At 40.4% G+C, this 13,828-nt stretch overlaps 1 protein-coding gene across 7 annotated transcripts in view; it reads left to right on the plus strand.

Moving 5' to 3' along the window:
* The first annotated feature begins 9,594 nt into the window (after window positions 1-9,594).
* LOC121554579 overlaps window positions 9,595-13,828 on the plus strand; it is a 33,712-nt gene continuing 29,478 nt past the window's right edge. For all 7 annotated transcript variants that reach the window (XR_005997725.2, XR_005997724.1, XR_005997726.1 and 4 more), the window contains exons 1-4: window positions 9,595-9,953; window positions 10,117-10,226; window positions 10,971-11,079; window positions 11,225-11,343. Coding sequence is in view for 4 of the 7 variants with exons in the window: in XM_041868199.1 (XP_041724133.1) it covers window positions 9,680-9,953; window positions 10,117-10,226; window positions 10,971-11,079; window positions 11,225-11,343 (612 nt within the window). In the remaining 3 variants the exon portion in view is untranslated. The remainder of the gene's footprint in view (window positions 9,954-10,116; window positions 10,227-10,970; window positions 11,080-11,224; window positions 11,344-13,828) is intronic.

Below are 13,828 nucleotides of genomic sequence, written 5' to 3' on the forward strand. Positions count from 1 at the left end.
GAGTGCGTTAAACTTCCACTGTCTCAGTATGTCCATAAGCTCTTCATTATGGAACATAGAATCACACATGTTGAGTTGTAGAGCTGTCATTCTCCCCATCACCGCTCGGATCTTCAGGCCCACCTGCAGCATGGAGGCGTTCTGAGCCTCGTTATTGTTTTTTGTTTACGTTTTTTGGGGTGAATATTATGACTGTTTTTCACCCTTCACCCTATTTAGCAATTTCCCTTTTTGCGTTAAAGTTTCTCAGTTTTCACCCCACCCAGTAGGTGGCGGCAATACACCATAATAAGATGTAGTGCGCTGTAAAACCCCACCGAAGAAGAAGAAGAAGAAGAAGAGAGGAAGACAGGATCACAGAGTTTCTAAACCAGAGGCGTTATATCGCAAGACTTTCAGGAACGCTTCCGACCAGGCCGGTGTTTGAGAAGTCAATGAAAGAAGTGTAAAATTCTTGTTGATTTTCTCGAAATCTAAAGGCACAATCTAGATTCGAACCAATGTCTCAAGTAGTTGAAGATGTTATTACTCCAACCTCGTGAAAGTGACAAACTGACACGTTTTAATTTTCATCAAAAACAACCTTATATAGGAGTGCCTTTGATTTGTCGGCCAGCACATGCGCAGTTCAGCGCGAGACGACCGTTAGACCTGATGACTTGTTTCTACGCATGGGCGTTGCTCGCCAACGTCGTCATGAAATCGCCTACAAGTGTGATCAGGGATTTCTATTGGAGAAGCAGTTTTAGCCTATCTTCACTGTACTGTCTTTGACGGGGTCGTCACTAGTTACCGCAGCCACAAAGTCATATTTTTAAATATTTTTATTTATTTAACCTTTATTTAATTATGGCTAAACCCCGCTAATGTATCTTCCTAAAATCTTATTTTAAACCTACCCCTAACCACACTGCTAACCTTATGCATAACTCTAACCTTATGCATAACTCTAACCTTAAATGAAGACCAAAAGCTATTTTTTGTTTTCATTAATTTTTACGATAAGGCCACTTTGTGACTGTGGTAACTATCGACAACCGAAGGACAGTAGCTAGCTAGACCTATGTGAAGCTAGCCACAATAATGGAATTTGTGGTTCCCTTTCAAAATAAAAGTGTAATTTAATGTGATGTAAATGGATACAAATAGTGGAATCATGCTATATTTGGACTAGACAATGTTGGGATGTTGTTATATAAAATCAACAAAAGACAATGAGTTAATTTGACCAAAAAAAGTTACATCAGTTGAAATCGCACTGTGGATGTATTAGACTTCAGAATTGGGGACATACTTAAATTTCACTGTACAGCCTTACCTGTGGATTGTGGATCAATGAAATGGGGTATCAGTTTACTAAGTGACAACCACAGAACATAACAATGAAAAGGTTATACAAATATTAGCGTCGTAGCTCATATTGCAGGACTTTGACTGTGGGAAATCACCTCCCCATTTAGCCTATTGTGCGTATTGACATTCACGTTGCATTTTACAGCCTTACCTATGGATTGTGGATAAATGAAATGGGCTATCAGTCTACTCAGTGACAACCACAGAACACAACTGTGAAGAGATTACACAAATTGTTTATTTAAATAAATACGGATTATAACATTATTTCTGTTGCAATTTGTCATTATTCAGAATTGTTTTCTCTGGGTGTCAGAGTAGGACTTCTAATAAGACAAAGACCACGTAGTAATCGTTTGTATTTTCTCACAAATGACAATTTGGAGAGATGGGCTATATGGGCCATGATTCAGTCCAGAACCCAAGTTCAAGAGACAAACCTTTTGATTGATTGCGACCAAGGTGGGTTTAAGAAAATCGTTGGAAGGTAATGCATACTTGGGGTAATATAAACCTATAGCAACATGATTTTACTAAGATACTGCCTCAAAAATATTTTATTTGTCAGGCCAAGAGATTGACCTGATGCATTTTTTGTCACGACTGGCCTTCGGCTGATTTAAATGTGTAAAGGCACAGCTGGCTCATTATCATTGGGTTAATCTAGGTTGTTCTATATGTTCCAATACTGTATTGTATAATGAATTTGCTGATGTCTATTGTTTTGTCGTTTGCTAGTAACCATTGTTGCAGACCAGGGGGTTTGATCTAATGCAGGGCTGCCCAACCCTCTTCCCGGCGATCTACCGTCCTGTGGGTTTTCAGTCCAACCCTAATTTAACACACCTGGTTCTGCTTATTAGCTGCTCAACAAGACCTTAACTAGCTGAATCAGATATGCTAAATTAGGGTTGGACTGAAAACCTACAGGACAGTAGATCTCCAGGAAGAGGGTTGGGCAGCCCTGATCTAAATGTTTACACCGATCAGACACAAGTGTGATACCTCAGTTTCAAGGGTGTTTATTTCAAACAATAAAGAAAAAGAAAAGAAAACATCCGGGTTACCGTCTTCTGGGCTTCAGGGAATGCGGTCTCCTCTGGGGTAGAACACCGAGCCCCTCGGTTCTAGCAGACCGTGAGGACGTCTATCCGGTAGCAACCTCTCACTACCTCCAACCGCTTCCCTCCTGGCAGCTTTATGGGCTCCGTATGGCTGGTGAACAATCAGCCCCTTGATTACTCACCAGCCTCAATTAGTCCTGGCCGGAGGAGCCATCGAAACCAGGCTCATCCAGCAGAGGGAGCCACCTCCGCGTGATGTAGACTCTGTCCGGCTTGTCTGCGGTACGCCACACCATGCACAGGCTGATGTAATTTGCTATTGTGCACAGGTTGATAATGTTTGCTATTGCTTCGTTTCATGCGCTAGCTTCATGACCTGTCTCATTGTCGATCGCTTGTTCAAGAACCCAGTGGCATGTATTAATGGTTCCAAGGGAAGCCAGGCTTAACAATTTACAAAGAAAAAAAACTAAATAATGTATCTTTCGTCTCTCTGTTTCATAATTGTTCTTCAATTCGCAAGAGGCTGAATGTATCTCACCGGAGAAAGCATCCGAGCGAGCGAAACAGCGCCCCTCTGTCTCAGGATGTGTTGCCCATCTATCTGATGCTGTCTGGTAAAAAAGGAGTATGACATTGTTGCCGCCCGTAGCATTGAATGCAAGGGAAGCCAGTTAGCATTTGGCCTCCCTTAATAAAAAAATGATAAAATAATAGACAATCAGTGTTGAGCTAAACTGAGCGAGCTCAACTGTGAATGGTCCTGCTGCATGACATTTTTTTTTTGGATTTGGCTTTCACACCAATCACATCACATCACATCACAAGCCAAACATAATTGATTGAAAAAACTTGAATTGCTGCATCTAGTTGTGTCGTTGTCCTCTGGTGGTTAGCTAGCTAAAATTGACCCTTTCCTAAATTAGCCATGGATGGAGATAGGGATTTGGACTTATAATGGCGATTCTGATCCAACCATAAATTCATACATTGTACCCCTGGCCTGAGAGGATGGAAGTTCAATATGTAACTAGATGTAGCTAGTTGGCTAATGTTAACTAGCTAGCTCATCGTTGCCCATTAAAGGAAGTTAGGCTAGCGAGCAATCAGTTTTTGCCAGGTAGCCTCAGACGTTTCAGCAACATGAAAGAGAGGAGGATGGCATTGGCGTTTGTGCATGCGTTTCTCTACAAGTAGGGTGAGTCAATGTTTTTTCTATTTGCACACATACACACATAATCAATACTATGGACAGCCACATCATATTTAGCGTACGTTGATTAGACTAAATCGTTTTTGGTATCTTTTAGTTGTCACTGTATTAGTCTAAGCATAGGTGATTTGATGATGTTGAAGTTGAAGTTGAAATGGTGCTGGAATAGTGGAGGCAGCTCCTGTTTTCATTGCTAGTTGCGGTAACGCTCCGTGGATCTAAATCAATGGTTAATCAAACAATAATAATTATCTCTTGGATGTAAAGTCCCCTGTTTAGGGTACCTGCGTGGTTCTGGTACTGGTTCCAACCGACATTTTCGCTTATAAATCGAGCTGTGTCACTGTAGATCTAAATGGCTTGCATTGAGCGATAGCCTGGTTCCCACAGACACAGAGTATATTTTCTGAGCCTGTGTGACATAGGAAGTGAAATCTGAAACCACTTGAAGCTGGGATGTCCCTCTTACCATTTAATTCGCTCATCCGGCTGTCCATCAACTCCTGGCTGAACCCTACATCACAGCCACTGTCAAAGCACTTGCCTGCAATCGTTACATTGTAGCGCAGCAGGAGAGAGTGGTTTCACTATGGTAGCACATTCAGACATCGATTTATAGTCATTAATCTAAAATAATTCATAGATTTGAAACAAAAAACACTTTCTGTTTGTCATAGATGGACAAGATTAATATGAGATGAAAGGCGAGTTCCTAACGAGTTCAGGAAGCCAAGCTAGAGCTCTGTGAGACATTCACAGCGATGTGGGCAGACATTTTGATCAAGAGAGACCGTTAGAAAATATGCATATTGTCTCTAACACTAAACATACAAATATGTATTTTACAGTTATAAGGAAGGTGAAATCTTATAGTTAGTTGTTTTATAATTTGATTATACTATATTTCGAAAGCATAAAAGTAATTTCAAGCCTTATTCATACAGTTTTGTTCAATAGGAAATACATATAAAATATTATTGTTTATGGCCCTCTCATGATAAATAATTACTTTTGGAGATTACATAGATTACATGTAGTTACATTTAACTGGTTTTAACTTGCTTGACCATGCTGTAGGTCATGTAACTGTTTGTTACATGCAATATGCTTTGTGGACTTCACATGACAGACATTGCTCTCCGGTTTTGTGATGAAACAAAGATGTGGTTGAATTTATTCTTCACTGTGTCTTCTTATTTGCTTGGCCTTAGGCCTATCACGGTGGCAAGGCATATGAACCAACAGGTTATAAAGCAAACAACGCAATTATCACAACACATAGGTTGTAATATGGCTTTATTTTCCCGGGCTTGGCTTCCCTATTGACTTTACCCACGCACTGCTACTGCAAGTCCCTGTTTGACTTGTTCGTGACTCCGACCCACACACAGTAGTTGTTGATTACTTTTACAACTTTCTTAGCCCCCATATGCGAAATTAAGTCTGTTTCATAATGCACACTTGCATTCTTTCAAGGGTGTTCTTCTAAAAACACCTAAGAGCATACTGTCAAGTATGGGAGAACGCAGAGCGCTTATTAAAATCCTTTAAATTTGAATTGTACTTCGACGTGACCTCTATAACCTAAACAGGAAACCGCATCTTCGCGCAGCCGGCGTCAATATTGCTAGCTTGCTTGTTTGTTTGTTTACATTGTAGCCAATGTAGCAGCTAGCAATTCAGTGAACAACTATCCCAGAATGGAAATATTAAACACAAATAACAAGTAAACAAGTAACAGAATCGATCTCCTCAGTACCTGTTAGTGTATTAAGCCGACACCGACCAGAATAACTATTTTATGTAGGGTCCTCCTCTCGCATATTGCTTGGCCTCATGCTACATCGTTGTGAACGTATGACAGGTATTGCTTGCAGTTGCATGCATAGTACATAGGCTGAAGCTAAACATTTTTTTAAATGGATAAATAAGCTATTTTGCTTACTGTTGAAGAATGATAAATAGCCAGAATAGTGGTGATTTACTGTGAAGCTAATATTGGATTGCGTTAGGAATGCTGGTGTTTTATTTCTAATGATCAGGCTTGCATTGTGATAAATTCATACAACTGTAACACCCATGCATATTAAATGACACTGATGTTCAAGATAGCTTGGTTTTATATTCAGCTTATGCATTGATAACTAATATTAGCAGGCGATATGATGCAATATAACTAAATTAGAAGGCCTTGGCTACTTCATCCTAATGTAAGCAAAATGCATTGGATACAAAACAATCACTGGCATATTATAAAGGAGAACATGTCCAATTGAATTATATGCATATCAAACAAGAATATATACAGTGAGGGAAAAAAGTATTTGATCCCCTGTTGATTTTGTACGTTTGCCCACTGACAAAGACATGATCAGTCTATAATTTTAATGGTAGGTTTATTTGAACAGCGAGAGACAGAATAACAACAAAGAAATCCAGAAAAACGCATGTCTAAAATGTTATAAATTGATTTGCATTTTAATGAGAGAAATAAGTATTTGCAAAACATGACTTAGTACTTGGTGGCAAAACCCTTGTTGGCAATCACAGAGGTCAGACGTTTCTTGTAGTTGGCCACCAGGTTTGCACACATCTCAGGAGGGATTTTGTTCCACTCCTCTTTGCAGATCTTCTCCAAGTCATTAAGGTTTCGAGGCTGACGTTTGGCAACTTGAACCTTCAGCTCCCTCCACAGATTTTCTATGGGATTAAGGTCCGGAGACTGGCTAGGCCACTCCAGGACCTTAATGTGCTTCTTCTTGAGCCACTCCTTTGTTGCCTTGGCCATGTGTTTTGGGTCATTGTCATGCTGGAATACCCATCCACAACCCATTTTCAATGCCCTGGCTGAGGTAAGGAGGTTCTCACCCAAGATTTGACGGTACATGGCCCCGTCCATCGTCCCTTTGATGCGGTGAAGTTGTCCTGTCCTCTTAGCAGAAAAACACCCCCAAAGCATAATGTTTCCACCTCCATGTTTGATGGTGGGGATGGTGTTCTTGGGGTCATAGGCAGCATTCCTCCTCCTCCAAACACGGCGAGTTGAGTTGATGCCAAAAAGCTCGATTTTGGTCTCATCTGACCACAACACTTTCACCCAGTTCTCCTCTGAATCATTCAGATGTTCATTGGCAAACTTCAGACAGGCCTGTATATGTGCTTTCCTGAGCAGGGGGACCTTGCGGGCGCTGCAGGATTTCAGTCCTTCACTGCGTAGTATGTTACCAATTGTTTGGTAAAACAAAACAAAAAAAACATATTGTAAAGTGGTTATCCCACTGGCTATAAGGTGAATGCGCCAATTTGTAAGTCGCTCTGGATAAGAGCGTCTGCTAAATGACGTAAATGTTTTCTTGGTGACTATGGTCCCAGCTGCCTTGAGATCATTGACAAGATCCTCCCGTGTAGTTCTGGGCTGATTCCTCACTGTTCTCATGATCATTGCAACTCCAAGAGGTGAGATCTTGCATGGAGCCCCAGGCCAAGGGAGATTGACAGTTCTTTTGTGTTTCTTCCATTTGCGAATAATCGCACCAACTGTTGTCACCTTCTCACCAAGCTGCTTGGCGATGGTCTTGTAGCCCATTCCAGCCTTGTGTAGGTCTACAATCTTGTCTCTGACATCCTTGGAGAGCTCTTTGGTCTTGGCCATGGTGGAGAGTTTGGAATCTGATTGATTGATTGCTTCTGTGTGCAGGTGTCTTTTATACAGGTAACAAACTGAGATTAGGAGCACTCCCTTTAAGAGTGTGCTCCTAATTTCAGCTCGTTACCTGTATAAAAGACACCTGGGAGCCAGAAATCTTTCTGATTGAGAGGGGGTCAAATACCTATTTCCCTCATTAAAATGCAAATCAATTTATAACATTTTTGACATGCGTTTTTCAGGATTTTTGTTGTTGTTATTCTGTCTCTCACTGTTCAAATAAACCTACCATTGAAATTATAGACTGATCATTTCTTTGTCAGTGGGCAAACGTACAAAATCAGCAGGGGATCAAATACTTTTTTCCCTCACTGTATTACATTAAATGAATACACCATTGTAATATTATTAATGCCTTTTTCTCCTTGCAGGGAATTAGACAGATGAACTGCAGCCCCCAGATGCCCAAGCTTCAAAACCAGAACCGTGGGGAATGGGGAGACATCAACACTTGTCATTTTTTATAAATATGAACACTTATTGGTTTTCCTGTATCTGTGCATGAATCCTTAGAACACAGTCCATTGTACAAAATAAGTCATCCCCAAGTGGGGGACATATGAAGCAGATGAACCTCCAACATTCAAAATCTTGTTTAGTACATGAGGGTGAATTTAGTCATGCTTATGGTAGAGAAATTAACATTCAATTCTCGGGCAACAGCTCTGTTGAACATTCCTGCAGTCAACATGCCAATTGCATGCTCCCTCAAAACTTGAGACACCTGTGGCATTGTGATGTGTGACAAAACTGCACATTTTAGAGTGGCCTTTTATTTTCCCCAGCACAAGGTGCACCTGTGTAATGATTATGCTCGCGGCAGGTAGCTTAGTGGTTAAGAGCATTGTGCCAGTAACCGAAAGGTCGCTGGTTCTAATTCCCGAGCCGACTAGGTGAAAAATCTGTCGATGTGCCCTTGAGCAAGGCACTTAACCCTAATTGTTCCTGTAAGTCGCTCTGGATAAGAGCGTCTGCTAAATGAATAAAATGTAAAAATGTAAATGTAATCAGCTTCTTGATATGCCACACCTGTCGGGTGGATGGATTATCTTGGCAAAGGAGAAACGCTCACTAAACAGGGATGTAAACAAATTTGTGCACAACATTTTAGAGAAATAAGCTCTTTGTGCATATGTAATTTTTCAGGGATCTTTTATTTCAGCTCGTGAAACATGGGACCAACACTTTACATGTTGCGTTTATATTGTTGTTCAGTATATATTCCTGTTTGATATGCATGCATATACACTGAGTGTACAAAACACTAAGAACACCTTCCTAATATGGAATTGCACACCCGCCCTCAGAACAGCCTCAATTTGTCAGGGCATGGACACTACAAGGTGTTGAAAGCGTTCCACAGGGATGCTGGCCCATGTTGACTCCAATGATTCCCACAGTTGTGTCAAGTTGGCTGGATGTCCTTTGGGTGGTGGACCATTCTTGATACACACAGGAAACTGTTGAGCGTGAAAAATCCAGCAGCGTTGTAGTTCTTGACACAAACCGGTGCGCTTGGCACCTACTACCATAAGCCATTCAAAGGCACTTAAATATTTTGTCTTGCCCATTCATCCTCTGAATGACACACATACACAATCCCGGTCTCAATTGTCTCAAGGCTTAAAAATCCTTCTTTAACCTGTCTCCTCCCCTTTATTTATACTGATTGAAGTGGATTTAAGTCACATCAATAAGAGATCATAGCTTTCACCTGGTCAGTCTATGTCACGGAAAGAGCAGGTGTTCTTAATGATATGTACACTCAGTGTAGTTAAATTGGACAGGACATGTTCTCCTTCATAATATGCCAGTGATTGTTTTGTATCCAATGCATTTAGCTTACATTAGGATGAAGTAGCTATTCCTTCTAATCTAGTTATATTGCATCATATATCGCTGCTAATATTAGTTATCAATGCATAAGGTGAATATATAACCAAGCTATCTTGAACATCAGTGTCATTGAATAATATGCATGGGTGTTACAGTTGTATGAATTTGTCTCAATACAAGCCATTAGAAATAAAACACCAGCAGCAATATCAGCGTCACAGTGAAACACCACTATTCTGGCTATTTATCATTCTTCAACAGTAAGCAAAATAGCTTATTTAGCTATTTCTTTTTTTTTTTGCTTCAGCCTCTGTATCATGCATGCAAGCAATACCTGTCATATGTCCAAAACGATTTGCATCGCTTTCAATTAAGGACTTTTATTTTGAAGATCAATCACAAATTCCCCTATTGTGGCTAGTTTCACATAGGTGCAAGCTAGCACTATCACCTTCAAAGTACTTCGCACGTTCACATGCTTGTCATTGTATAAAGAAAGAGACGACCATGGCGAACTGTGACTATTTACAAACTCAGCTAACATCAGTCTTGAACTCGCTTGTGAAAATTGCGGTCGTAGAACTACTGAGAATTGTAGAGGATAGCGCTGTTGAACTTCGTCTGGAGGTGTCCAAGAGTAAATTTGAGAACGAAGCACTGAAAAATGAGAACGAATCTAACAAAAATAAGTTACAGCGTTTGGAAGCAGAACTGTGGACAGCGGGGAATCGACCATGTTCCATTTGTAATCGTTGTGTTGGAATTCCAGGTCGCGGTAAAGGTAGGTAAACTGGCTAACATAGTTAGCCAAACTAGCTTACGTTAGTTTAATTGCTTGCAATGGTGGGGGCGTTGCTAACTGGACAGTGAATGGATAAGCAAGATACAGTATCTAGCTAGTTAACGGTAGCTTGTTAATGGTGTTTATTCTGTGTGTGGCCCAGGTGGATATGTCAGTCCCAAAAGAGATCAAGATGCTGCTGGTCCTCCTAATTCTTCAGAGGAGGACGATGCATCATCATGGCTGCAACAATCTGCTCATACAATGGAAGAGGTAGCTAACTAACCTAGAGTGCTACCTAGCTAATGTCATAATAGCAGTCTATTACCTAATATGTTTAGTTAGCTAGCTAGATGGTAGCCCTTGATCATTCTCTGTGCCATTACACATAACGTTGTCATTGGACGAAGGCGTGTTCTGTACAGTTTTGTTAAGAGCCCCGACGCTCAATCTGAACAATAACAGGCATTGCTTGCGTTGTTGTACGGTTTTGGAAGCATAAGGACCTTAGCATTCATATCAGCTAGAAATAACTTCCAAGAAACAAAAGGTTAAATTGATACACACCTTTTTATAGGGTTATCTACATATTATATGAAAGTGTGTGTTTATGGAAGACAGAGCGACCACCTCTGTTATTAGTTATCTATCATTCACTTAACACCTGTGTGTAACGGAAGAAGGCTGCCAGAAACGTGTTGTCGCTGAATCATACTGTCAACTACAACTGTGATAAAGCCGGTTAAAACAGTGTATATTTTGCATCTGTGAAATTATTTTAAATGTGATATGAAAGTAAAATGAAACGATTCACGTTTATATGGAGTATTTGGCTGTTTTGGCTGCCATAGCCAGTCTACATCTGAAAAAACAGGCCTAAGGTCCTTGGACCTTAAGGATCAGGTAGGCTCCTTAAGAGTACATCTTGGGCTAGATGGATGCATCATTTCCATGTGCATTTTCTTTCATGGTCTGTATGCAAACATGTGGGACTTAATTCTACTGTACTTGATTCAGACTACAGCCATGGAGAGGGATGGGATTCAAATCGTTGTCATTAAGAACGAAGCGGGACATGAAGGCACACAACGGAAGAAAGACACACAGGCTGGAATTTCAACAGAAGGTAACAATTCATAATTGTCTCAAATGTAGAAAGTATTGTTACATCAGGTCCTATTGTCAATGGTTTGAAATAATGTACTTCAAACTGTACTACACCTCATGAGTCCTACACCTCATATTTACAAAGCTTGTGTGTCTGTTTGCAGGTGAGCAGCTGTGTCCCAAAGTGGACATGGTGTATGGCAAGGAGTGGAGCCAAAACCTGTGGCGAGACGGAGATGCTGTCAAGGAGGACTCTGCAGGACCATCGGTGACCCATCGACAGGTCAGTTCTCTTTCTCGAAGACGGAGGTTCTTATCTGAATAAAGGCCTGTAGGCTTTACATACACAAGCTGTTGACAGGGTTGGGAGTGTCAGATTGAGACCTACAGCCACAGAATTAGAACATAACATTTTTCTCGACATCTTCAGTACAAAGTGTGATGATGACGCAGGGGCATCATATGCTAACACTTTTAGATTTTTTTATTGAATGTGTTGTATATTAACTTTATGTGGGGATAATTTCAACAGTGGACTAATGAACAAATACTACACTGTTTTTTTTGTGAGTAAAATATCCCTTTAAGTAAATGTCTCATACCTCCTCTTCTACTTCACTTTACTGAGTTCACATTCAAATCCCAACAGACTCAGAGCCTTTGACAATGAATGGGAAATAAAAGTAAAGGACGTAACGCAAACTCAAGAGTTGACAGAAGTGAACTTGGAGGAATATGATGGCAAGAACAGCAGGGATGAAATTATTCACGTATATATGTACTGGTCCCCGGTTCAAATGTTTAGGAGGAGCCAAACCGATTCAAACATTGCGAATCACAGGTTCACTAATGTTTTTTTACTCATTGTTTTATTCTGAAAATACCCCTTATTGATGCGTCCTCTCCTTCAGTTCAGTAGCCCTATTGAACTTTTATGCACGTAACTGTGTGACTGTCAGATAACAACTGTGCGCACAGTTCGGGAGACAGCTGCTCGAGCCAATGAGAGGTAGGCCTATCCCTGTTCCAATAGGCTATTTGTACATCTTCACGGCATCTTCAGCATTCAGATGCTTATAAAATGTCTTTCACAATGTCAAATCATAGGCTTTATTAGTTGAGTGACAAGCAATGTCATTTGCTTGTCACTCAACTAATTGTAACTCAACTAATTGTTACCAAATGCACTGTAGAAAATTGTGTTTTACCGGAGTTGTGTAGCCTATTGGAGTGGACGCAACTCACATCCAACTGCAGATTGGGGGTTTCAGTCATTCAGATTTTATTTGGAATGCTCAGGTTCACCATCATAAATAGTATTGGTAGTTTTTCTTTAAACAGTCCTTTTTGCATGAACAGGGTAAGACGGCAAAATTTTTTGGAGCTGCGCATGGTCGCATTCATTGGTCAAAGCGTAAAATTCCAAACGGTCTAACCATTCACTTTTGAGACGGGGTAAAATCCAAAGCTTCGTTATATTAATTGGCTAAATGCCGTGCTAATTTCTAAAGATAAATATTGTCATAGGACTAGCTCACAATATTTTTTATCTGTAAATATGAGAAGTTAATCAGTGGGTGATGGTGATTTCAGATAAAAAGTTGGGGACAAAAAGCATAAATTGCCCCCACCCCTAATCTGCTAGTGGGATGGTAGAATCTGTCTGCTCTATGGCTCAGGGTCAGTGCTATCCGCGTTCCTTGATGTCCCTACCCTCACTTTCTTATTATTCTTTAATAAAAAGTTAACTGTACAATCTGCTTCCTGCTGTTTAGGGAAAGGCAAGATCTATTTCTAAAAAAGAAGCCCACTTTAAATCTTATCTTTTTAACTAGCTCATCAGTATGTTTTTAAACTTTAAATCCTAGTCAATCCAAAATCCCAGATATTTATAGGTGGCAACCCGATCAATGGGAGAACCATTCAATTAATAAATACACTGAGTGTACAAAACATTAGGAACACCTGCCCTTTCCCTGACAGACTGAGCAGGTGAAAGCTATGATCCTTTATTGATGTCACCTGTTAAATCCACTTCAATCAGTGTAGATAAAGGGGAGGAGACAGGTTAAATAAGGATTTTTAAGCCTTCAGACAATTGAGACATACATTGTGTATGTGTGCCATTCAGAGGATGAATGGGCAAAACAAAATATTTAAGTGCCTTTGAACGGGGTATGGTAGTAGGTGCCAGGCGCACCAGTTTGAGTGTGTCAAGAACTGCAACGCTGCTGGGTTTTCACGCTCAACAGTTTCCCGTGTGTATCGTGAATGGTCCACCACCCAAAGGAGATTCAGCCAACTTGACACAACTATGGGAAGCATTTGAGTCAACGTGGGCCAGCATCCCTGTGGAATGCTTTCGAGACCTTGTAGAGTCCATGCCCCGATGAATTGAGGCTGTTCTGATGGCAAAAGGAGGTGCAACTCAATGTTCCTAATGTTTTGTACACTCAGTGTATGTAGTCCATCTAAAAAAAATTGCGAGAATTAGAGAACAACATATATTTAGTCTTGGCCACATTTAAGTACAAGTTTTAAACCAACCAGGGCATTTTGTAAGGCAACAAAGTCAGATTGCAGCTCTAACAATGCCTGGTCTTTAGTTGGGGCAATGACATGCATAACAGTATAGTCTGCATACAGATGAATATTACAAGTTTTAACAAATAGACCAATATTATTTATATAAATAGTAAAGAGAACATGTTCCAAACCAACCGCTGTAGTACACCTTTCTTAATATCCAGGAATTTAGACTTAACACC

Source organism: Coregonus clupeaformis, chromosome 39, assembly GCF_020615455.1.
Source record: "Coregonus clupeaformis isolate EN_2021a chromosome 39, ASM2061545v1, whole genome shotgun sequence".
Taxonomy (NCBI): Eukaryota; Metazoa; Chordata; class Actinopteri; order Salmoniformes; family Salmonidae; genus Coregonus; species Coregonus clupeaformis.